This window comes from Natator depressus, chromosome 1 (genome assembly GCF_965152275.1).
Source record: "Natator depressus isolate rNatDep1 chromosome 1, rNatDep2.hap1, whole genome shotgun sequence".
NCBI classification, from domain to species: Eukaryota; Metazoa; Chordata; order Testudines; family Cheloniidae; genus Natator; species Natator depressus.
Window position 1 is genome coordinate 213762723 of NC_134234.1, and position 26751 is coordinate 213789473.

General features: G+C 47.3%; 1 protein-coding gene and 1 long non-coding RNA gene across 2 annotated transcripts in view; one reads left to right on the forward strand and one right to left on the reverse strand.

The window, feature by feature from the left end:
- Positions 1-26751, reverse strand: part of LOC141975046 (antigen WC1.1-like) — a 68433-nt gene that overhangs the window by 15831 nt on the left and 25851 nt on the right. Inside the window, exons 4-11 of the mRNA XM_074935210.1 lie at positions 17618-17714; positions 16635-16867; positions 10760-11077; positions 5960-6274; positions 4664-4978; positions 2451-2513; positions 2050-2364; positions 1620-1655 (exon numbers count right to left, since the gene is read on the reverse strand). Coding sequence (XP_074791311.1) covers positions 1620-1655; positions 2050-2364; positions 2451-2513; positions 4664-4978; positions 5960-6274; positions 10760-11077; positions 16635-16867; positions 17618-17714 — 1692 coding nt within the window. The remainder of the gene's footprint in view (positions 1-1619; positions 1656-2049; positions 2365-2450; positions 2514-4663; positions 4979-5959; positions 6275-10759; positions 11078-16634; positions 16868-17617; positions 17715-26751) is intronic.
- Positions 460-8124, forward strand: LOC141975105 (uncharacterized). Its single transcript, XR_012635857.1, has 4 exons — positions 460-590; positions 2651-2786; positions 3404-3543; positions 5933-8124. It is a non-coding gene; the product is annotated as an uncharacterized LOC141975105 (long non-coding RNA).

Genomic DNA, 26751 nt, shown 5'->3' on the forward strand with positions numbered 1-26751 from the left:
GAGATTATCCTGTGGGAGTCCGGGGGGCCCAGGGATCTCCCCAGTCACTCATTGCAGGGCCCAGGACAGCAGGGTAACGGGCTGGGACACAGTCTGTGTGCCATGGAGGCAGCTTACAGGCTGCTGTTTAAATCATGGGCCCTGCCCTGTCAGCTGGAGCCAGCAGGCAGGAATCCTCTGGCTCAGCATGGCCTGCAGCTCCCACCCAGGTGTCATTTGCCCCTAGATTTCACAGGCCATGTGTAAGGGGACTGTTGGCCCCTTACTAAAACTCGGTGGGGGTGTTTCGGTTGGCTAGCTCCCAGGACCAGAAGGAAGGGGAAGGGTTGATAGGAAAGCAGGACCCTGAGACTGACAGTCCCCAGGAACAATGGGGAGAGGCCAATGCCCCAAGTCAGCCTGATTGACAGGGCGGGCAGGCTAATCAGGGAGTCAGGAGGACAAGGTGGGTCCTGTCCTGCCTGTGAGCTGGATTGCCTGGGTCAGACAGAGTGGGGCCGAGCTACGGAGAGAGCAGGGGCGTGAGCTGAGCTGCGGAGCAGAGCCGCGCCAGATCCAGAGAGAACCAGAGCAGCAGCCCGGGGGAGCAGGTCAGTGCTGGGAGCAGAGTCACAGGAGACCTGTGCTGGGAGCAGAGCTGCAGCAACCAGATCCGGAGGGGCCGGAAAAGCAGCCCAGGGAGCTGGAGGCAGAGCAGCAGCAGCGCTGAGGCAGAGTGGGGCAGGAGCAGGAGCAGGAGCAGGAGCTGGGGCTGGGGCTGGGGCTGGGGCTGGGGCTGGAGCAGTCTGAAGCCAGGGGCGGTGAGGAGCTGAGGAGAGCGAGGGGGACCCTGGGCAGCGGGCCCAGAGCAGGGAGACGCCCCCAGCCAAGAGGCCTGGCAGGCCAGACATGGAGGGGGATCGTAACCCCGACTGGGCGGGGGCGATGCTGGGAAGAAGGGTCCTGCCACGTTCAGCCTGAAGGCCTGTGACCACCCCCAGAGCAAGCGTCCGACCCGCAGTATCCCTGCAGCACAGCCAGGGCCTGGGCAGGAGGCCTGGGACGTGTGAGGAACAGACTGAACTTCCCTTACAGTCCAGAGACGCTGGTTGTGACGTCCCGGTGCCACAGAGCAGGGTGACGTGTTTTCCTTTAACCTTTCCCACTTTTTCCTTATTTTTTTAAATCAATTGCTGTTTAATACACTGTATTTCCTTTGAACTGCATGTAACGATCAGTGGATCAGGGAAGCATCCAGTGCAGAGAGAGCACCTGGGAGTGGGGACACCTTAACCCCTGCCCTAAGTGACCACAGCAGGGTTGGGGGACGACCCCCCAGGAATCCTGGGCCCAGCCCTGTGGAGGTTACGAGGACTCTGCCAGACAGGAGTGTGGAAGGGGAGCCCTTGACGTCAGGCAGGCCTCTGGGTAAAGGAAGGGGGAGCGAGGACTCAGATCCTTCGCTAGCCCATTTCACTGGGGTGGTGTATAAGCCAGGAAAGTTCCCCACAACAGCAGGACCATTCCCCTGCTTACTCATGGCAAGGAGCTCCTGTCCTTAGGCTAGAGCTTGCAGCTCATCCTCTGTGACCCTGCACCAGGTAAATTTTAAGTCTTGATGGGAGCGGGGGATGTTTTACCTGTTTTACTCAGTGATGCTGTCGTCTCTGTCACACCTGCAAAGGGAAAGGGAGGAGAGTTGGAGTCTGGAGCGAGGGGGAGGTGATGTGTTTGTCATTGGGTAGCGTCCCCCTCAGATCTCCAGACATCACTTCTACAAACTCCCTCAGAGCAGCACAGGGTCTGTATGTTAGTGATTTAGGGCCCACGTCCCCCTATGCTGACTAGTAACAAACCAGCACACTGGGGGTCTGTGATGGACGCAGGGGTTATGTGGGCTGATGTCTGAGCCAACATGGTCCCACAAAGCTTCCACCCCACAGCATCCATGATGCTTCTGCACACAGGAGATGGGAGGGCCTGGCCTGTGACCAAGGGCGGGCGGGTAATTGGACCCATCCGCCTTCCAGAAAATTACTGCATGTAGCAGAAACATCTCCTGTCACTCACCTGAGCAATTCACTGCAACATCTTCCTTGTGACCACAGTTGCTCTCACCCCAGGGCTTGGCAGGACAGTCCCAGAGAGATGACTCTGTCCCTCTGCAATTCAACGTTTCTATCCAGATGGGACCAGTCCCCTCACCGAATACAGCCTCGCCTGGGACTGGTACAGTGGATCCACAGCCCAGTTGTTTACACACAACGTTAGCATCCGCCATGTCCCAGGAGTCATCACAAACTGTTCCCCAGAAGCCACGGTACCAAACCTCCACTCTCCCCGAGCATCTGTCCTCTCCTCCCACGACACGTAACTTCTCCTGATCTGGAAATGCAGAAACCTCACATGTTACTGGGACAGCTGGGAAAGTCCTTCGGGACCAAGAGTGAGACAGTGAGAAGCAGAAATACCTGTGCAGCTTGTCGAGTTCGGGCATTCGGCAAACAGGGTCTGAGGTGGTTTCTCTTTTTCTCCTATGCAGAGAAAATCATTAAGTGAACAGACCGAGAAGAGTGTATGATGTAGGAGAGAGTAGGGCTTATCTGTATATTAAACCCCTAAATTTCAGCAATTTTATAAACTTAAATCTAAAATCTATTTTGTTTCATAGCTAATGGATTCGTTCCTCAGTGGATTCTCTGGATGTTGAAATCTTTATTCAGCTCACTGCTGGTGTGTGCGCGTTTGTGGGTATCTGAGTCTGTTCCATCCACCCTGTGTACAGCTGCTCTTGACCCGGTTTGAAGGTAAGCAGATCTGTCAGCTGAAACACACCCACATTATTGTGAGGATCCAGAGACAAGAAATGGTGGTATTAGAATTGAGGACTGTACCTATTGGGTTATGGGAAGTGGGCACCCGCTCCGGCCCTGAAGGGGTTGGAAAAGCCCTGCAGAGGGCTGGGGCTAGGGAAGGAAGTAAAACCCCAGCTGACTGGGGGAAGTGGCAGCAGCTGGGGGCCACACCGCAATCAGGGCCCAGATGGCTCTATAAAGGCTGTGAGCCAGAAGCCAAGAGAGACTACTCTCTCTAGCTCTGATGGAGGGACCTGGCTGTAGAGATCTGAATAGAGGACCTAGTTTGGAGCAGGACTGGGGAAAGGCCAAGGGAGCCGAGGAGCTCCAGCCTAGGAAAGCTGCAGGCCTGGTAAGGTCTATTAGGTACGGGGGTTGCTGGGGCAGCCACGGGTGGGCAGAGGCAGCAGGTCCAAACCCAACCTTGCCGGTTGGCTCATACTGCAGTCTGCCCCGGGGTGCAGGGCTAGCTGGTGAGTAGCAGGAGCCTACGACTGAGGTGAGGTAGGGATAGTGGGTGGGGGGGCTCCCCTGGGAGGGGGAGACCCAGAACTGTGGGATACCGCCAGGGGGCAGCACCCAGTGAAAGGGGCACCAGGGTCCTGGAGGGGACACGGGAGCCAGCAGCAAGGCGAGACACCGGCCTGAAGAGGGCGCTCCGGCGGCTGGAAAGCTAAATCCCAAGGACAACCAGCAGCAGGCGCCACTGGTGAGTCTGCGCCCCGGTTACAAGGACTAAATGAGACTTTAGATCTGAAACAGACTCTCTCACCTACACGCACAGACCCACTTTTTGGGAATTCTGATCCTGACCCAGATTTCACAGCCTGGGTGTCAGGAAGCAGGGGCTGCAGCAGAGCTAGTCTCCAGGCTACTTAACGAGCGCAGCTGGACTGTATCAGGCTGCCTGACTGGTCATACTGCCTGATTGGTCAGCAGTCCAGCTCTTGAGTCCAGCAGCCACACCAGCATTCAGCAACTGCTCAGAGCATTTCCCACAGCTAAGATACCTCATTTTCCTGTCTTGTTCACAGTCTTGCTGTTGCCTTGACCCCAGACTTACCCCTTGCCTTGCTCCAGGTAACCTGGTCCTGACCCTGAGCTCCGATTTCTGCCTTCGGCTCTGGCCTCTGGCTCTGACCCTTGGCTCCAATTTCTGGCTACCAGCTCCTGCTCTAACCACTGGATATGACTCCTGCTCCAACCACTCAGCATGACCACTCACGTCCTGGTCACTGACCTTGGGCCCATCTCTGATTGTTCATCCCAAAAGTACAGCCACAGAGATTCCCAAATGATGCTCGCTAATGGGAGGCATTTGCAGTGGTGCTGGAACAATTTTTACAGTTGGGGTGCTGAAAGTCTGGTCCCCAAAATTTTACCTTGCCCCTTCTTACCCTGTCTGTGCTCCCTCTCCCCTGAGCTGAGGCCAGGACTGGGCTGTGGATCGGGGTAAGGTGACTCAGGCTGGGACCACACCTTGCGGGGCTAGCAGCGGGACCCTGTGTCTGGGACCAGCAGTGGAGTGCGGGGCCAGCAGCCGGGACCCCACGCAAACTGATTAACCCCTTGCACCCCAAGTTCCCGTGCCTACGGGCATTTGTAGGCTCTCACTAGGTGATTGCACTGTGTAACACACAGCTTGTATGAATAACTCCCATGTTTGTTTTCCAGGCGCTATATTGAGAATTGACAATGAAAATATGTCTGTCACTACTGTGAATGTAAAACTGTCTCTACTGAAAAGTAAATACATTCAAAATTTCTATCACACTCTTTCAATGAGTAAATGATGGAGTGGGTGTGTGCACAGACAGTTTCAGAATTACCACTGCAAGAAATATGGGTCTCTTCTGCTCGGTTATCACAGGACTGCTGTTTCCATATGCCTGATGGGCACTGCCAAAGGGACCTGTGTTGCTCACTGCATGCAACATGGTCCAGCCATGTGGGACCAGAACCTGCTCCATATGCAAAGTCTCTTGCAACCTGCCCTCTGTCCCCACAGTTCAGCTGTTTGCACACAATTACTGGGGTGACTCCAGACATCTGATTGGAGCAAACACTGCCCCACGTCCCATTGTAGAAAACCTCCAGCCGCCCAGCACAATCACTGTCGCTCACCAGCCTCAAATCCGTGAATTCTAGAAGGAAGTGCACAAAAAGGGAATTTAAATTGTCTGATTCTGAAATGAACTGGGGTGAAGAGTGAAATCCCAGCGATTGCTCAACCCAAAAGTATAGCCACATCATTCTGCAGGAGCAAGTGCAGAGAGAATCACTCTAAGAATGAGAGACTCTCCTGGACACCATGAGACTATTAGAAATATAATGGTCACCGCTGAAAAGTCACCAGTTCCCAGCAGTTACACACACAGACACCTGCAAAACAGCAGTGACTGCCCTGCCAACACTAGAGAAATGCTGCGATATCTCCAATACTCCTGGGTGGGAACTGATGGGAAATGGTGACTTTCTAATCATGACCCCAGTCGGTAGGTAGAAGAGTAGAGTGACCATATTTTCTCAAAGGGAAAACGGAACTCCCCACAGGGGGCCCAACCCCAAAACCTCCCTTCCTCTCCCCCACACAGGGGGAGCCAGCCTGAGTCTACCCTCCCTCCCACCTACACAGGGACAGCCTGAGGTTCCCCTATCCCCTCAGCACGTGGGCCAGCCTGAGCCCCCTGCCACCCACGCGTGCGGGGTCAGCGTGAGGCCCCATTCTTCCATCCCGCGCGCACAGCGGCCCAAGACCCCTGCTGTCCTCCCGCGTTGGGCTAGCGTTGCCTCTGCCCCTCCTCCCCCCACATGTTCCTCCGCACTCCGCTAGGGGGCGCATCCCACTTTTTTGGCAAAACTGTGCATGTGTCCAATTTGCTCTTCCCAACTCGTGATCCGTTGGCAAGAGGAAACGAGAGAAATGCCCAGTTTTGCCAAAACAGTTGGGACGGCCAGGGCAGGCTTAAAAAAGAGAGTGTCCCGGCCAAAACGCGCTGTATGGGCACCCTACAGAAAAGACAGTGAGGGAGAGGCTCTATCGTTCTCAGCTCTCTCCTCAAATGTCTGCCCCCTCCATTAAATCCCCTGGTAACCAGGCTCACGTGAGCATTCCCGGACCAGACCTGAGCAGAGAACTCCCGCGTCCTCTTTGTGTCTGCAGTTGTGCTGGCCCCAGCCCCTGGAAGGACACGCCCAGAGATCGGATTCATTTCCAGAGCAGTTCACATCATCCAGCCAGATCTGCCCGGATCCTTCCCCGTAATGAGCAGAGACAGTTGCATTGATGGCGCGTCCACATCCCAGTTGTTTGCAAGCGACATTGGAGTCTGACAGATCCCAGGAATCATCACAGACTGTCCCCCAGCTGCCATTGTAATAAATCTCCACTCTCCCGGCACAGCGACCTGCCCCATTCACCAGTCTGATCCGCCCGCTTCCTGCAGGGATAGATCCCAGCTGTTAATATGCAATATGATGATTATTAAATAGCTTCCATGCAAATCAATGATGATGCTACAATGGCTGAGATATTGAAATGCTTTTTAAAATCTGTCTTTAACAAGAAACTCAGAAACGGAGAAAAGCTGAGTAAGGAAATGAGGAATACTTTTTACAGAGCACTATTGATAAACAGTATGTGAGTGTAAGGGCCTAAGTCTGAATTCCTTACTCATCGGAGTAATCCTTAAGGGACTCGTCATATGGGTCAGAGCTATTTGTGAGACTAAGGGTTAGCGGAAACAGCCCCTACTCAAAATGAATATTCTCAAACAACTCTTAAATGATAAGCATCAAGGTGTTCAAGGAATTATTAGGCAATTAATTTACCCAAAACCAAATATTCTTTTCAATTGTTACAGAATGGGGAGGGGGTGACACTGGCTGACCAGGTCATGCTAGAGTGTAGTTAGATCCGTTCACTTGTGTTCATTAAAGTAATGGTTAGATGTATGCGTGTGTATTCAGATGTTTAAACTTTTTGAAAACTAGTGGAACGTTCTGGGTATTGTTTTTGCGTGTCTATTCCTGTCATAATGTAATGCCAAACATTTACATGGGAAATACACGTGTAGCTAAATAACACATCAAATAAATTTTGTGAAATGCGGAGGATTTAAGGACTTTAACAGAAAATGCTAATTTCAAAGGAAATAGCCATTATGAATAAGGTCTGAGGTCAAAAATCTAAGTGCATTTCTCACTCCCTGTCATCAAAGGAAAAGCCCACCTGGGTAGATTGTCAGCTTGTTTTCTGTGAGCTTGTTTTCTTATGTTCTTATGTGAGAAGAAGATATAAATATGGATTCAAAGAAAGATCCTGTATCTCTGGACTGTCTGGATTCTAACAGAGAAGAATAACTGAATGAGAAGACAGAGATCCCCAGAGTTATTCTGGGTAGCCCTGTGTGATGGGGTGAGCTCCCCACACTAGCCCTGTAAGAGCTGGGTTGGGCCAGGTGGCCCAATCAGCTAATTACGCTGCAAACGGTGGAGGTTTAGGCCGAAATCAGCTGGTTAGAGAGAGTCTCACCTGTTCAGGAACAGGTGGGACCTATAAAGCCAGGAATGTGGCTCCAGGTTGGGGCTGTTGGGAAAGACTGCAGTAAGGCAGACAGCAGTCATGCCCTGGGAAGAGGGAGGAATGTTTGGGGGCTGCAGGGAGATAGTCTGTAGTTATTCCCTGGGAGGAGGATTCTTGGGGCTGGCACACCCAGAGTGAGGAGGGGAACCAGAGTATAGGAAGCAGTCATAGAATCATAGAAGATTAGGGTTGGAGGCCATCTAGTCCAACGCCCTGCTCAAAGCAGGACCAACCCCAACTAAATCAGTCCAGGGAAGGAGCAGTGTGGGCAGAGAGAGGAAGCCCAGAACTGCTGAGCTGTCTCTGCACTGGATCCCAGAAAAGAGGGCAGGCCTGGGTTCCCCTACTAGCCACTGAGGGAATGGCACCAGGGCAGTGAATGGGAAGACAGCCTAGGACTGTTGATGGACTGAATCCCGTCAGGGGGAACACTGAGTGACCTAGCTGGAGGGCTAAGTCACAAAGAGGATGCTGCGGGTCCTGGTGCAAGAGGCGCTGCAGACCAGAGTGATTGTGTGCAAACTGTGGATGGGGCGTTGGCCTCGAGAGCTAATCCCCAGAGTGACCAGGAGGAGATGCCAGACCGGCAGTGAGTGGAGTACCTCATGACACCCTGTAAAAGACTTTGGGGAAACTGACAGTTTATTACATCACTGCCACCATTTGGAGTTACAAACTGATTTCCCTGTTGTTATATTTTACCTGCTAGAGCCTCTCATAACCCTCATTCTTTCTTCTTAGCTAATAAACCTTTAGTTATTTACTATAGAACTGGCTGCCAGCGTTCTCTTTGGAGAAATTCTGAGTGACTGACTGGTCCCTTGGGACTGGGAGAAACCTGGTGTGGTGTGATGTTAGGATTAAGTGACATTTTATCACAACTTTCAGTTTGTCTGGGTGGCAGGTTAGGCGGTCTGTGACTCCACAGTGAGACTTGTATAGTGATCCAGGAGTTCACGTTTGTGACTGGCTTGGTGAAATCTAATGATAGAACATGCCACCAGTTTGGGGTATCTGCCCTTGTTTTTTGAGTCTGCCCTGAGTTAGTCACTTACAGTGGTGAGCCACTCCAGACAGCATGACAGCAGGTACCAGAACATTAGAGAAAAGTAGACTTGGTACCACTTTATTTTACCAATAAAGGGAAAGACAGGCAAATTGGATCTGTGTGTGTACAATCAAGTTCCAGACACTTAGGGCCTAATTCTACCCTGCTGAAATCAACTGTGAAGCTCCCACTGACACAATGGGAACAGAAATGGGCCCTTAATGTGCTGTAGTTACCCTGCAGTTGGAATGGGCATGAAAAATATCAGTGCAGTAACATACAGTGCATGATATTGGGACATAGTTAAAATATCTGTTACTTGTTTACTTTGACTGTTGGACCTGAATGTAAATATATACCAGCAAAAAGAACAATAGAATTATCTTGTACAATAGTCATGTACAACCAAGAACAATGAAAAAATCCCATCACGGATTTTTTTTTCGTTTTTGTTTTTTTTTAACCTTTAAATGAAGGAAAATTGCACAGTTATAGGATTAGGACTTAACAAGGTCACATTATAAAAGCAACTTTGATGTATTTCCTAAGTGACAGAGGGTTAGATCCACAAAGGTACGTAGCTACCTAACTGCCTCTTTATAAATACATAATATATAAATCATTATGTATTTATTGAAGCAGGGACTTGACTCTCCCATATCCCAGGTGAGTGCCCTGGCCACCAGTTGGAATCAATCTCTAGCTTTTTTTTGGATTCAGTGACTGATTATTTGTACAAAGTGGAACATTTCCAGCAGGAGAGACCCACCCCAGCACAGTCTAGAGTGACTAGGGCACTCACCTGCGTTCACGTCCCTGCTCCAAATCAGGCAGAGCAGGGACTGAATGTGGATTTCCCACCTCCCAGTTGAGTGCTTTAACCACTGGGTCACGTGTAAAATGGGGAGATGAGAGAGCTGACCTGGCTTACGTGCCTAGCTCCAGGAGTGGGTTCATGGCTGAGGTCCCCGAGCAGAGATAGGTGCCTACCTCTACCTGTGTGTCAGGGGGCTGAGGCTTCGATCAATGGCAGGTTGGCAACAAAATAACTTTGTGTATCTAGGCCCTACTCCCTTCCTTGGCATTTCACTGCTGGCAAATGTAGGTAGTTCCCTGTTCAGCTTTCTGGCTTCTGGTGCCTAACTCTCCCCATGCATTGTACGTGGAGCTGGGCGCGTGACTCATGGCTGAGGATCCCATTCGATGGCAAGGCACCTAGGAGTCAGGCCTTGCAACGCCCAAGGCCCTTGGGGGATCTAGCCCAGAGCTACTATCCATGGCAGCCTTGGTCAAAACAGGTTGCGTATGACTTCCTTTTCTTACTATTTTTTTCTGATTCAAGACAGCATGTTTTTTTAAGACTTTAACATAAAGAAGCCACTAGATACACTAGAGCTGCTTGGAAATTCATCCTTTTCCCCACAAAATATGAATGACCGTGAATATTTTTCATGTTCCACAAATAAATTTGGGATTTTCATAGATCTGTCAAGTGATTAAAAAAAATTACCCGTGATTAATTGTGCTGTTAATTATAGAATACCATTTATTTAAATATTTTGGATGTTTTCTACAGTTTCAAATATATTGATTTCAATTACAAACACAATAGAAAGTGTACAGTGCTCACTTTATATTTTTTATTCCAAATATTTGAAGTGTAAAAAATGAAAGAAATAGTATTTTTCAATTCAGCTAATACAAGTACTGTAGTGCAATCTCTTTACCATGGAAGCTGAACTTACAAATGTAGATTTATGTACAAAAAATAACTGCATTCAGAAATAAAACAATACATTTCAATTGGTATTCTGTTGTTTAACAGTGCAATTAAAACTGCGATTAATCATGATTTTTTTTAAATCTCTATTAATTCTTTTAGTTAAACGTGTGAGTTAACTGTGGTTAACTGACAGCCCAAGTTTTTAAACAAAAATCTGAACATTTTCAATGAAAACAAACTATTTGAGAAAATTTGTAATCTTATTGTGAAGATTTTTCACAGGAAAAAAGTTTTGATGAATTTTTTTTGAACAGCTCTAATCCATAAAAATATGAGAGAGAGACAGAGAGAGAGGTTGCTATAGTGCACTAACCCTATACCATGGCTATGCTTTGTTCTGTATATAATATATTTTTACTATAAATCGGTCCCAGTTTGAACATCAGATCCACATCATTTCAAGGACTGCTGTGATCACAGCACAAGGTGGGGTGGAGGCAGGCCCTGGGGTGGGTCATGTTCCCATTGAACAAGGACAGGATATTGATAAGATTTTCACACTAAGTCACCTGAGCAAACAACACCAACGTCCTCAGCAATTCCTGCCTGGGTTGTCTCAGGCGGGGAGATGTCACAGAGAGTCAGACGAGTCTCATTTCCTCCACATCGGACACTTTTCAGCCCCACGGGGCCCCTTCCTCGCTCAGACATAGGGGGGTTATAAGCTTTCTCAGCGACTCCGCACTGGAGCTGCCTGCACACCACGCTGGCATCATCCATGTCCCACTGCTCATCCAGGACTCTGCCCCACACACCACGGAGGGAAATCTCAACTCTCCCACTGCATCGGTTCTCTCCATTCAACAGTCTGAGCGCCTCAGAACGACCTGGACTCATAGAGACAAAAAATATGGTGAATAACACTCCCTGCTGGTACTGCATTAGAAATAATACACAGGTGTGATGTGAAACACAGGTTTCTGTGCTGAGTGGAAGGTAACTCTCACTGCTGTGCAGTGATACAGGGAACAGCCACTTTCAAGGGTTTCGTTTGTCTGGCTACTCAGAAATGCAGGAGGTGATGGAAGGAAAGAATTCCCCAGCTCTGAGATCAGATCTTGTACAATGTGGAGCGCTCTCACCTCCCTAAGGAGTCAATGTGAGTGGAGAGTGCTCAGGAACACCTGGCGGATCAGGCCCCTGGTTTCCAAAATGGTCTGTGCAAAAGTCCTCAGTGATCACTCAACACACTGATAGTGGCAGCGCTGTGAGGTAGCTGTGATTCACAACAGGAGTCTAGGGATTAGCCTGCAATGAGCTCACCAAGCGCCCCACTTCCCTGCTGCAATTCCCAGATCCAGACTGCCAGGACACATGGCTCCTTTAAAGAAAACCCTGCCCTGTTTGTCCCCGTTCAATGTACATTGGTGGCCTGCGATCAGGTCTGCAACTGTGGATGCTTGAGTTCCCTTTCTCACAAAGTCTAGCTACTGGCTTGGCTGGAGATGATGCTGGAGAAGAGAGTGACCTCTGGGCAATGGGGAAGAAGATCCCTTTTTTTTCTAAACATATATATTTTTCATTTTAAAACTTTGTTCACTGTGAGCACATAAAGATGTTGAAGTTCCTTGTGGGAGAAGCGAAGACCCTTTCTGGTGATTAGGTCATTGGAGATTTATACAGTGTATGCGGCACCTTACATTTCAAAGGAGCCAAAGTGCTCCCAAAATATGATCTGTAAACCTGTCAAATCTTCCTAAACATATAAACAGTTATAAGAATATACATACAGAGGACAGTAGTCACTCCATATTTAAAGATGAGATTAGTATTACACTTAAGACAGGTATTCAACTACTCTGTTTTTATTAAAGTTGTGTATGGTCTGATTCTCACATTAAGACTCCTATACTCTGAGCAGGTGTAAATGAGCCCTTAGGGTTCATAAGAGTTGGGCCCAGTGTCATCTCCCCTTACTTCCCGCACAGAATCTCTGTGTCAGTGTGACCCACATTCCTTGTACTGCAGCATTTGACTTTATTTCTCTGACAGGAAGCGAAAGATGCCGTGGGGAGGGGACATAGATTTTATCTGGATATTCTGGGCCTCTGTTACGTTATGGGCAACCCCACACCCTAGTCACCCTCTGAGGACAGAGCTAGAGTGCAGGGTCGGGCGGGGGGGAAGGTTATAAATACAGGAGTTGAAGGGCTTTTATACGCTTGAAAGGCTACAAGGGCACAGCTGCAGCGCTGCAGCTGCACCTCTAGCCCTTTAGTGTAGACCCTACCTATGCCGACCAGAGGGGTTCTCCCATTGCTATAGTTCATCCACCTCCCTGAGAGGTGGTAGCGAGCTTGACAGAAGAATTCTTCTGTTTACCTAGTGCTGTCTATACTGCGGGGGTGGGGGGGGCGTGTAGATTGGCTTCATGTGTCACTCAGGGGTGAGGATTTTTCATATCCCTGAGTGATTTAGCTGGGTCAACCCAGCTTTTTAATGTATACCGTGGCGAAGACAGCCCTGTGGACTCAGTGGCTAAGAGATGTATCTGCTATGAGGGCTGATCCCAACCCCTGTACCACCGTGGATACAGGGTAGTGCTATGCCAGCTTTATTTTCTCAGGAAGCCCTCCATTGGGATAATGTTTGGTGCACCATGGTGTGGTCTATGGACGTAGAGGGAGAGCTGGGGCAGTATTTGTTGCTGTGGAGATGACAGAGACTATGGAATTTACATTTAGCTATCAGCTGACTGCTCTAAACTGGGATTCTGTCTCAGTTAAAGAGAGAGAACGGGGCAGCACTTGGTGAGGTGAGGATTTGTGAATTCTTGCCTGATTTAGCTGGGTGTATGGGGAGAAGACAGTGCTCTATGGAGTGAGAGCCTTACAGAGATCCAGGGAACAGATATTGTAGAGGCTGCTTCCAATCCTGCTACCACATTGAATACAGGCTACAGATTTCTGTTTCACCAGCAACCGAGAGACCCAGTCAACTCTTAACCCAAGCCTAGGGCTGGAGCGCTGCCAGCTGCTAAGATCCCCAGACTGTTTCGTTGCTCACCGACTTCTGAAGTGTTTGAAACGGCTGAGGTGCTGCCATTTCTCAAGCTCTGAAGACCCACTACATGTTACAACCACACTGCAATGCCTGAGAAATCATCTCTAAGAGAAGATCAGTGGGGAATGCGTTTGAATGTGTGTGCTGAAGTATAGAACACGTTAAGTTGTAAGAGAAACAAATGGAGGAAGGTCTGTGTAAGGAGAACCCATAGATTTACTTTCTTATAGCTTTTGTTTAAGTGGCAAAGAGTCCTGTGGCACCTTATAGACTAACAGACGTTTTGGAGCATAAGCTTTCATGGGTGAATACCCACTTTGTCGGATGCATGTAGTGGAAATTTCCAGAGGGTGGCATAAATCTGCAAGCAAGAATCAGGCTAGGGATAACGAGGTTAGTTCAATCAGGGAGGATGAGGCCCTCTTCTAGCAGCTGAGGTGTGAACACCAAGGGAGGAGAAACTGCTTTTGTAGTTGGCTAGCCAGTCACAGTCTTTATTTAATCCCGAGCTGATGGTTTCAAATTTGCAAATGAACTGAAGCTCAGCAGTTTCTCTTTGAAGTCTGGGCCTGAAGTTTTTTTGCTGCAGGATGGCTACTTTTAAATCTGCTATTGTGTGTCCAGCGAGGTTGAAGTGTTCTCCTACAGGTTTTTGTATATAGCCATTCCTAATATCTGATTTGTGTCCATTTATCCTTTTACTTAGGGACTGTCCAGTTTGGCCGATGTACATAGCAGAGGGGCATTGCTGGCACATGATGGCGTATATTATCATAGAATCATAGAATATCAGGGTTGGAAGGGACCTCAGGAGGTCATCTAGTCCAACCCCCTGCTCAAAGCAGGACCAATCCCCAACTAAATCATCCCAGCCAGGGCTTTGTCAAGCCTGACCTTAAAAACTTCTAAGGAAGGAGATTCCACTACCTCCGTAGGTAACCCATTCCAGTGCTTCACCACCCTCCCAGTAAAAAGTTTTTCCTAATATCCAACCTAAACCTCCCCCACTGCAACTTGATGACATTGGTGGATGTGCAGGTGAATGAACCGGTATTGGTGTGGCTGATCTGGTTCGGTCCTGTGACGGTGTCGCTGGTGTAGATATGTGGGCAGAGTTGGCATTGAGGTTTGTTGCACTGATTGTTTCCTGAGTTAGAGTTACTATGGTGCAGTGTGTAGTTGCTGGTCAGAATATGCTTCAGGTTGGCAGGTTGTCTGTGGGTGAGGCCTGGCCTGCCTTCCAAGGCCTGTGAAAGTGAGGGATTGTTGTCCAGGATGGGTTGTAGATCACTGATGATGCGTTGGAGAGGTTTTAGCTGAGGACTGTATGTGATGGCCAGTGGAGTTCTGTTGGTTTCTTTCTTGGGCTTGTCTTGTAGCAGAAGGCTTCTGCGTACACGTCTGGCTCTGTTGATCTGTTTCCTTATTTCCTCGTGTGGGTATCGTAGTTTTGAGAATGCTTGGTGAAGATCTTGTAGGTGTTGGTCTCTGTCTGAGGGGTTGGAGCAAATGCGGTTGTACCTCAGCACTTGGCTGTAGACAATGGATCATGTGGTGTGTTCGGGATGGAAGCTGGAGGCATGAAGGTAGGCATAACGGTCGGTGGGTTTTCGGTATAGCGTGGTGTTAATGTGACCGTCACTCATTTGCACCGTGGTGTCTAGGAAGTGGACCTCCTGTGTAGATTGGTGCAGGCTGAGTTTGATGGTGGGGTGGATGCTGTTGAAATCATGGTGGAATTCTTCCAGAGTTTCCTTCCCATGGGTCCAGAGGATGAAGATGTCATCAATGTAATGTAGGTAGAGAGGGGGCGTGAGTGGACGAGAGCTGAGGAAGCGTTGTTCGAGGTCAGCCATAAAAATGTTGGCATATTGTGGGGCCATGCGGGTGCCCATAGCAGTGCCACTGGTCTGGAGGTATATATTGTCACCAAATTTGAAATAATTGTGCATGAGGGTAAAGTTACAGAGCTCAGCAACCAGTTGTGCTGTGGCATCATCAGGGATACTGTTCCTGACAGCTTGTATTCCATCTATGTGTGGGATGTTTGTGTAGAGAGCCTCTACATCCATGGTGGCTAGGATGGTGTTTTCTGGAAGATCACCAATGCATTGTTGTTTTCTCAGGAAATCAGTGGTGTCACGGAGATACCTGGGAGTGCTTATTCATAGTTATTACAATGTTTTCTGTGTGCATTAAATGTTTGGTTTACTAAGGCCATGTCTAAACTATGGGCGCTCCAGTGACACAGAACTTCACTGCAGCTATGTCGGTGTAGTGTGGATGCTTCCTTCAGTGACAGAAGGGGTTTTACTATTGCTGTGGGTAATCCATCGTTCCAAGTGGTGGTAGCTAGATCAATGGAAGAATTCTTCTATTGTTGTCTACAGTGGGGGTGAGGTTGGCATAGTTATGTCACTCAGGGATGTGACTCCTATTGATCTCATTGATGAAGGCTGCGAAGTGCCTAAATCCTTACTGAAAATGAAACGTAGGTTCTTAAACCAGTTAGGCATTGCCATGCTGAATGGAGCAACAGCGAAAGAGCTGTAAAAATCTGGGCCTAGCCACTATGGATAGCCATCAGACGACTTGCCATCGATCAGCTATGGCAGTTCTCTGGTGTGGCATGGGGAAGCTGATGAAGATCTTTGGAGAAGCCTGCAGGAAAAAGGACCCCTGCAGTATTTGTGTTGCATTGTAGAGGAGGATCTTCATCAAAGCGCCAGCTGCTCTCACTAAGAGCAGGATCTTTGTGAAAGTTCCCAGCTGGCTCAGAAGCCAAGCTCTGGAGCCATTTGAACGCTTTCCTGAAAACTGGGATCTTGGCAAAGAAATGACTATTTCTATGAAGTGCTGTGGGGAATTAATGATCTACAAACATACACACCCACTGAGCAAGCTCTGTAGGTGAGGGCTGCAGCCCACCAGCACACAACCCAGGATGGGCAACGGGGGAAGCATTTTGGCCAGGAACACCAGGGCAAACACCTACTTTTCCAGAGAGTGAGATGGGATTGTAATGGGCCCACAGCATGGATGAGATCTCTGCGTATAGGTTGCTTCTGCAACACCAACCTCAACCTGATGAAGGGCTGAGTCAGCCCTGCTGGGACTGAGGGAATCTGTAAATCACAAACCCCAGGTTTATAGCACAGAGGTATTCTCTCCGGTTCACTCTAGCCTAGTGCTAGGATCCACCTCGTCACCCCTCACTGCACCTGGAGGTGTCTCTGATCTGGGGAACTTAAACAAAGAGAGCAACACTCCGATACCCCTACTTACCTTGAGTACTGTAGTCAATGGGACTACTCATGATGATCCTAAGCTGGCCTATAAACTGCACTATAACTAATACACACACATATATATTAAACTTACCTGAGCAAATAACACTGGCCGTGTCTCTGGGGGAGCAGGCTGGGTTGCCCAGGGCCATGCGAGAACAATCCCACAGACAGGGTTCAGTCCCTTCACAATGAAAAGTGTCGCTCCATACGGTTCCGCTCCCTTCCCCAAAATGGGCTCCTCCCAGGATCGACTCGGCGTATCCACAGTTCAGCTGATGGCAGAGGACGTTGGCATCTTGCAAATCCCAGTGGGAGGCACAGAGGCTTCCCCATGTGTCTCCATGTTGGATCTCCACTCTCCCGGAGCACTCGGTGCCGTTCACTAACCTGCCGCCCAGGCACCCTGAGCACAAGGGAAAGTGAGTGTCGAGGTGGCGCAGTGATCAGTGTTAATGGCCATGGCAGGGAGGGGAGTGGGGAACAGGAAGGGATTGTTGCTCGTGATCAGTGCTAGCAGTTACCCTGTGGGGGCTGTGGGACTATTCTACACCTGCACATTCACAAACTGATACTCGATCCACGTCAGTTAGTGCGAAGGGAGGACCAGGGACCAGAATTTGGTTTCTTTGATACATTCCATACTCAAGGCACCATAAGCATTTCACTGAGGGATCAGTTCCAGCAGAGTTGGCTGGTGCAGGGACAGGGGGCCAAATTATGGGCCAGTCCCCACCTGGTGTAAATCGGCATAGCCTCCCTGAGCCCAGTGGAGCTTGGCTGATTGACACACTGTGAAGATCTGGCTGAGGATGTTCCCCAATCCCCAATCCTTTTCTTTCCCCCTGCAGCTGCTCACCTGAACACACCACGCTGGCTTCACTCCCAGGGGGACACTCAGTTGTGCCCAGCGCAGTAACAGGACAGTCCCTCAGGCGGGATTCATTCCTCTCACAGCCAAACTTGCCGTTCCAGACAGGCCCATCTCCTGTGCCAAAGAGCTGCCCTGCTGGAATCGACAGGGCGAATCCACAGTCAAACTGCTGGCACAGGCTGTGGGCAGCCTGTAAATCCCACTGGGAGTCACAGAGGGTTCCCCAGGCGCCTCCGTGGCGAAGCTCCACTCTCCCCGAACACCCTGTGCTGCCATTTGCCAGCCTGTACCCGCCGTACCCTGAGAAGAAGGAGAACGGAGATCAGAAGGACATTTCTCTTGAACAATTGTATCCAAAGATGTGACGAAGGAGCCCCAGTGACCTGGGATAATTAACTAATAATTATTTCCCAGTTTACTGGGCACTTTGTAAATGAGGATGTTCAGATGTGATTATCAGGTTCTTTCAGTGCAGGCGTTATTGCTCATATCTGCCCTTTGTGGGAAGTCACACAGCACCCACCAAACTCCGCCTTGGCATTTACTGCTCTGGGGTCAGGGTCATGCCTGGGACAGATTGTCTTTGGCTGAGGCCAGTCTCTGCTTTGGTGGTTCCAGAGTGCTGGTCAGGAGTCTGGAGCGGCTGCCCCTAAGTTATCACACAAATGCCATGTGAAGAAACTGGGGTTCTCAAGGGTGCGGAGTCCTAGGTTATTGGAAGCTTACTGAATCAGAACAGTTGCACTCAGGGGTCTGACTGGGAATAAAATACACAGTGGTGATATTCTAGCTCAGTGACAGCTCTGCAATAGTTAAGGTTGAGACAAGCTTTCCTTCAAAGCTAATTTTTTCTAAGTGCTCCAATATCTGCCTGATTGATTGGATTGGATTGAAATACAGTATTTCACATAGGAGCACAGGGTTGTATTAGTAATCCAAATGTGGGGCCATTTCACCAAGGGGTTTCCGAGATACAGCTCCCAGGAGGAAAAAAAACAGCTTATATTAAAGTTGACAGATTCTGGCATTTTATTTTTGCACACACGTAGAGATCAACCCAAGGCTCAGATCATTGCACCAGGGTCTCAGACACTTGAGGGTTACCCCCAACAGAGGATATGGCATCCACCAGCCTTTGGGGGAAATCAAATTCAGATGTTATTTCAAAACGAGCCTGCTTCTCCAGTTAGGTGCTTGTGCGCCTACACACACATCTAATGGACTACACTGAGCATGTGCAGTGAGAGAGGATAGCTATCTGGAAACCTGACAATCCACCATGAGATGTGGGTGGCTTTGAGGGTAAATTGTGGCCTTTACAGCTAGGCACCCCCACCCAGCCCAGAAAAGAAACATGATTTAAAAAAGCAGGTGTATTGCTCCAATTGGTCTCTCTCATGGGGGGTTTTGTTTGGTGTAAATATAATCTGAGTGCAGCAACATATTCAGAATGTGCTGAAATTGCTTTTGAAAAGAAAACAACTTCCAAATGTGAATGCTGACTGGGAAGGGGAGGGGTGATCAGGGGTGCAAGAGTAGGTGGTAACAGGGGGAAATGTTTGGGTTTTCAGCCAGGGATGTGGGGACGGAGACAAATGGGAAACGGTGGTAGGGGAGAGAAGAAGTTGCGGGGTGGGCTCAGGGAAGGGGGAGAGTGTGAGGATTGGGAGAGGAGGAAGGGAAAACACAGGAGGGGTTGCAAACTAGGAAGGGTAGCAGAAAAATTTGGGGGGTTGAAGTAAGCCACATCAGCCATGAATTCTCCCCTTCCGTGTGTGTGCTGCAATCTACGGGAGCCCTACCGCTTTGCCGGCCCCGGGAGCAACTATACAACCACCATTATCCCCATTCCATTCTAACAAAACGTACAGGACAGGGAGGAGCACTGCGGAATCACACAGCAACCTTGTGGCCGAGTGGAAAAACCACTGGACTGGGACTATCCCCAGCGTTGCCACTGGCTTGCTGTCTGACCTTGGGCAAGTCTGAGGTTCTGAGCCCCAGAAGGTGGTGAGAGGCAGACCAGCTGAAAATCTCTGGGCAAAGATAAAAGCCGGGGAAAAAAGTGGTGATGTAATGGTAGGAGTCTACTATAGACCACCCAATCAGGAGAAGGAATGGATGAGGCATTTCTACAACAAACATAAATATTCAAAACACAAGACCTGACAGTAACAGGGGAGTTTATCTACCCAGACATCTGTTGGAAAAGTAATAAGGCAAAACACTAAATGTTCAATCAGTTCTTGGAATGTGTTGGGGAAAACATTTTGTTCCATAAAAGTAGAGGAAGTAACCAGGAGGACCGACATTTGAGACTAGATTCTGACCCAGAGGGAGGAATTGTTAGTGAATCTGAAGGTGGAAGGCAACTTGGGTGAAAGCGACCATGAAACGATAGTTGTCATGATTCTAAGGAAAGGAAGGAGTGAAAGACGCAGAATAAGGAAAAAGGACTTCAAAAACTCCAGACTTTAGCAAACATAGTGAACTGATAGCTGAGTTCCCATGGGAAGAAAATCTTAGGGAAAAAAGGAGGTCAGGAGACCTGACAGTTTCTCAATATTAAAGACACAACTGCAAAGTATCCTGATGTGAAGGAAAAACAGAAAGAATCGTAAGAGAACATTAGGGCTCCACAGGAGCTCTTTAAGGACTGAAAATCAAAAAGGAATCGTACAGAAAGTGGAAATGTGAAGCACTTGCTAAGGATGAGCACAAAACCACAGCACCAGCATGTCGGGACTAAATCAGAGAGGCAAAAGCACAATACGAGTTACACCCAGAAAGGGACATAAAAAGATAATATTAATAAGAAGTTCTCTAAATACATTAGGGGGTAAGAGAAAGATGAAGTAAAGTCAGGTCCTCTACTTAGTTAAAAGAAGAGCTAAATAAGGGATGATATCAAGAGGGCTGAGGTGTTTAATTTCTATTTTGCTTTAATCTTTACTAAATAGGTTAATGGTGAGCAGATACTCAACACAATTAATATTAACAATGAGGGGGAAGGAATGCAAACCTCACAGAAATTAAGTCGACTGTCCCCAAAGATACACCACACACACACTAGCCTGTTAGCCTGTAGCCCTGTATTTGACATTCCTGCATGTACCCCACAATTGGACAGCACTGGAGTCAGTCATTTTGTATGTTCAACCACTGCCAGCTGAAACCCAAACATCACACAGCTAACAATAGTTTAATGACCCTGAGAGGCAAGGCCGAATAGCTCCATGCTTGCAGTTTCTCTCATCAAAATGGGAGAATACAATAAAAAATAAACGTACTGTAAAAATAGAAACAAATGTTTGGGCAACCGACCTTGGTTTTAGGTGCCTCTAACATGTAAGCTTTATCATTGTTATAACCAGGAATATTTTGCTAATAAAAATAATGACTTGTTATTGGCTGTTGCTGGGGAAATTATTAGCCCATTAGAGGCTATTATGAGCTGTGTGCTTTATCCAAAGAAAATTTACAAAAAAATTATTTAGAAAGTGTGCTTTGGAGCAGTCTGGGGAAGCTTTCCTTTTGGCAAGGATTTTATACCTAAGTTCCCCAATAGTCAGATGGAAGAAGGGGGCCCCTGGTAGCCTGGCTGTTAATTTCTTGAGACCGTTTCAGACTTTTTAGGTAACTGTAAATATTTGGAATGCTCTGCACCCTACTGCTACAGCATACATAGTGTGCACGCGCTTGAAACCTAATAAAGTAGTTTTAGGTAAAGCACCCTGGTTTGTATCAATCATTTATCAGACAGAGGAGTTATGGCCATATTAATTTTTTCTTGAAGAAAACCAGTGAAATTACCACTGATTTGGGTTCTAAAACCCCTGGGTAACAAGCCCAGCTGAGGACACACTCTTTACCTTAACACACAGCATGGAGCTGATTTATGGTAAAACCACGAATAAGTTTATTAATAAAGAACATGGATTTAAATGATACTAAGCAGAGATAACAGAAGCAGAAAATGCTTACAAACAAAACAAAATACAACACTTTCTAGTGTCTAAGACTTTACTTTAGCAAACTATGATCTTTGCCTCAACAGCTTTCTCACATCAAACTGCTAGCATCTCCAAGCCTTCCGGCAGGAGGATCCAACATTCACGGAATTGGAGGGTGCTGTCCTCTTTGCCCACTAAAGGATGGGTAACTAACGAGTTTTCTCCCCTTCTTTGTATACTCTAGTAACCTTTTGAAATGTGTTTGTCTAAAGTGCCTCCCCAGATAAATTTCTTCTCCTTTGCTATTTGACTCTTCCTAGTGACTTCCCATCATCCTCTTGGCTCATATGTAACATAATTTCCACTATCTCTGGCCTCACCTTGCTCAGTTTACATTGGAGACACAGGCAAACAGGCAAAACAACATCCCTTTGTCTAGGACAAACTTGTTTCTCAAGTCTGTCCCCAAAACATATTTTAGGAACTTCTTTCCATCACACAGACATAACTCTACTCGCCATCTGTATATACCTCACACAATGATATCCATAACCAGCATGTCTCCAGTTTTTATATGATATCTTACCCAAGTGAGCTGTAGCTCACGAAAGCTTATGCTCAAATAAATTTGTTAGTCTAAGGTGCCACAAGTCCTCCTTTTCTTTTTACCCAGTACACTGTTATAGTACAATAATACTGTATACAAACAGTTGTTTCAACTGCTTATTCTTTGGGTTTCAGGCCCCTTGTTCTCCCCTGGGGGTGTCTGGACCCTGATTGTCACACAAAGATACTTAAGGATCTAGCTGAAGCACTGGTGGAACCGTCAGCCATGATACACAGAGAGCTGCAGCGGCACAGGAGCCAGCAAACAGAGGGGTAAACAGGGGAGTTTGAAAGGGGCGTTTGTCTTGTGGTGCTTGTTTGGGGTTTGTTTTTGCTGTGGGGGGTGGTGTTTTGGTGTGGTTTGTGTTTCCCAGACTAACAGGACTTAGGTGAGAAGGCGATGACCGATACAGAGGCAGCAGTGGGAGTGACCCATGTCGTGGAAGACACAATGAAGATGACTGGATGTGGAAGCTGCGGTATGTACATGATCCTGGAGGGGGCACCTGGTAAGAGTTTTGTCAGCATGAAACACCATCTGATAGAGCTGATGGAGGAAAAGATCTGAGGTTTGGAGATGCAGGTGGAAAGTCTGGTTGAGTTTAGGAAGGGGTTTGAGCAGATTATGGGGCCAAGACATGAGGTATCTGAAGGGAAAAGCTCAGACTTGCAGATGGAAGCAGGACTGAGGAATTCTGAGGGGAGACTGCTGGGTGAGGAAAGTGGTCAGTGGAAGCATGTGACTAAAAGAACCAGGAAGAGGAAAAGACGGGCTAGTGAAGGAGAAATAGAGCTCAAGAATAGGTTTGTGGAGTTGGAAAATGAAGAAGGGGCACAGCAGGTGGTCACTGAAGGTGAGAGGGCAAGGAAAAAGAGAAGAGCGGCTAATCCTATAGGAAACGGGGAAGAGTCAATGGAGACTACACCAACTATGAGCCCCAGGAGGATACGGGATAGATTGCAGAGGATTGCAAGGGAGAATAGGAATGGAAAGAACTTGCAGCCAGAGGGAACAGGGGATAGACTGGAGAATAGCACTGTCACCAGGAAAAGGCAGCTCTATGTGATCAGGGACTCTTTACTGAGAAGAATAGACAGGCCTGTAACCAGAGCTGATCCAGAGAATAGAAGGGTGTGCTGTCTTCCAGGTGCTAAGATACGGCATGTAGACCTGAGGCTGAAAAGGATCCTAAAGGGAGCGGGAAAGAATCCCCTAATTATCCTTCATTTGGGAACAAATGATACGGCTACATTCTCGCTGGAAAGTATTAAGGGAGACTATGCTAGGCTGGGGAAGACGCTGAAGGAAATTGAGGCTCAGGTGATCTTTAGTGGGATTCTGCCTGTTCCTACAGAAGGGCAACAAAGGTGTGACAAGATTGTGACTATCAACAGATGGCTTAGGCAGTGGTGCTATAAGGAGGGCTTTGGGATGTGTGGCCAGTGGGAGGCATTCATGGACAGAGGAGAGTTCTCTCGGGATGGACTTCATCTGAGTAGGGAAGGAAATAGACTTCTAGGATGGAGGCTGGCACAACTGATTAAGAGAGCTTTAAACTAGGAATATGGGGGAGATGGTTGGGAGATGTCCAGGTAATCTCCAAACTGGATTTTAGCATTGAGAGGGAAGAAAACGAAGTAAGAAAGGATACAGCCATGGGTAGGAGAATGGATACAAGGAGGAAGGGCAGTGTGAATACCACTCTAATAGGTTATACTGGCTGTAGAATGACCGTGCCTAATCAGGTATAGAATGTGAGCGAGGCCAAACAGCAAAAATTAAGATGTTTGTACACAAATGAGAGGAGCCTAGGTAACAAAATGGAGGAACTAGAGCTACTGGTGCAGGAAGTGAAACCAGATATTATAGGGTAACAGAAACATGGTGAAACAGTAGTCATGACTGGACTACGGGTATTGAAGAGTATGTGCTGTTTAGGAAAGACAGAAATAAAGGCAAAGGTGGTGGAGTAGCATTGTGTATCAATGATGAGGTAAAATGTAAAGAAATAAGAAGCGATGGAATGGAGAAGACAGAGTCCATCTGGGCAAAAATTACATTGGGGAAGAAAACTACTGGAGCCTCCCCTGGGATAGTGCTTGGGGTGTGCTATAGACCGCCGGGATCTAATTTGGATATGGATAGAGCCCTCTTTAATGTTTTTAATGAAGTAAATACTGATGGAAACTGCGTGATCATGGGAGACTTTAACTTCCCAGATATAGACTGGAGGACAAGTGCTAGTAATAATAATAGGGCTCAGATTTTCCTAGATGCGATAGCTGATGGATTCCTTCATCAAGTAGTTGCTGCACCGACTAGAGGGGATGCCATTTTAGATTTGGTTTTGGTGAGTTGTGAGGACCTCATAGAAGAAATGGTTGTAGGGGACAATCTTGGTTCAAGTGATCATGAGCTAATTCAGTTCAAACTGAAAGGAAGGATTAACAAAAATAAATCTGCAACCAGGGTTTTTGATTTCAAAAGGGATGACTTTCAAAAATTAAGGAAATTAGTTAGGGAAGTGGATTGGACTGAAGAACATATGGATCTAAAGGCAGAGGAGGCCTGGGATTACTTTAAATCAAAGCTGCAGAAGCTGTCGGAAGCCTGCATCCCAAGAAAGGGAAAAAAATTCATAAGCAGGACTTGTAGACCAAGCTGGATGAGCAAGCATCTCAGAGACGTGATTAAGAAAAAGCAGAAAGCATACAGGGAGTGGAAGATGGGAGGGATCAGCAAGGAAAGCTACCTTATTGAGGTCAGAACATGTCGGGATAAAGTGAGAAAGGCGAAAAGTCAAGTAGAGTTGGACCTTGCAAAGGGAATTAAAACCAACAGTAAAAGGTTCTATTGCCATATAAATAAGAAGACAACAAAGAAAGAAGAAGTGGGCCCGCTAAACACTGAGGATGGAGTGGAGGTGAAGGATAATCTAGGCATGGCCCAATATCTAAACGAATACTTTGCCTAAGTCGTTAATAAGGCTAAAGAGGATCTTAGGGATAATGGTAGCATGACAAATGGGAATGAGGACATGGAGGTAGATATTACCATATCTGAGGTCGAAGCAAAACTCGAACAGCTTAATAGGACTAAATCAGAGGGCCCAGATAATCTGCATCCAAGAATATTAAAGGATCTGGCACATGAAATTGCAAGCCCATTAGCAAGAATGTTTAATGAATCTGTAAACTCAGGGGTTGTACCGCATGACTGGAGAATTGCTAACGTAGTTTCTATTTTTAACAAAGGGAAAAAAGGTGATCCAGGTAACTACAGGCTTGTTATTTTGACATCTGTAGTATGCAAGGTCTTGGAAAAAAATTTGAAGGAGAAAGTAGTTAAGGACATTGAGGTCAATGGTAAATGGGACAAAATACAACATGGTTTTACAAAAGGTAGATCGTTCCAAACCAACCTGATCTCCTTCTTTGAGAAAGTAACAGATTTTTTAGACAAAGGAAAAACAGTGGATCTAATTTACTTACATTTCAGTAAGGCGTTTGATACCGTGCCACGTGGGGAATTATTAGTTAAATTGTGGATCAATATGACAATTGAAAGGTGGGTAAGGAAATGGTTAACAGGGGGACTACAGCAGGTCCTACTGAAAGGTGAACTGTCAGGCTGGAGGGAGGTTACCAGTGGAGTTCCTCAGGGATCAGTTTTGGGACCAATCTTATTTAATCTTTTTATTACTGACCTCGGCACAAAAAGTGTGTACAAAAAGAGTGTACTAATAAAGTTTATGGATGATACAAAGCTGAGAGGTATTACCAATTTAGAGAGAGACTGGGATATCATACAGGAAGATTTGGATGACCTTGTAAATTGGAGTAATAGTAATAGGATGAAATTTAACAGTGAGACATGTAAGGTTATGCATTTAGGGATTAATAACAAGAATTTTAGTTATAAGCTGGGGACGCATCAATTAGAAGTAAAGGAGGAGGAGAAGGACCTTGGAGTGTTGGTTGACCACAGGATGACTATGAGCTGCCAATGTGATACGGCCATGAAAAAAGCTAATGTGGTCTTGGGATGCATCAGGCGAGGTATTTCCAGTAGAGATAAGGAGGTGTTAGTACTGTTATACAAGGCAGTGGTGAGACCTCACCTGGAATACTGTGTGCAGTTCTGGTCTCCCGTGTTTAAGAAGGATGAATTCAAACTGGAACAGGTACAGAGAAGGGCTACTAGGATGATCCGAGGAATGGAAAACCTGTCCTGTGAAAGGAGACTCAAGGAGCTTGGCTTTTTTAGCCTAATTAAAAGAAGGTTGAGGGGAGATATGATTGCTGTCTATAAATATATCAGAGGGATAAATACCGGAGAGAGAGATGAATTATTTAAGCTCAGTAGCAATGTGGACACAAGAACAAATGGATATAAACTGGTCATCGGGAAGTTTAGACTTGAAATTAGATGAAGGTTTCTAACCATCAGAGGAGTGAAGTTTTGGAATAGCCTTCCAAGGGAAGCAGTAGGGGCAAAAGACCTATCTGGCTTTAAGATTAAACTCGATAAGTTTGTGCAGGAGATGGTATGATGGAATAACATGATTTTGGCAATTAATTGACCTTTAAATATTCATGGTAAATAGGCCCATTGGCCTGTGACGGGATGTTAGATGGGGTGGGATCTGAGTTACTACAGATAATTCTTTCCTGGATATCTGGCTGGTGAATCTTCCCCATATGCTCAGGGTTCAGCTGATCACCATATTTGGGGTCAGGAAGGAATTTTCCTCCAGGGCAGATTGGAAGAGGCCCTG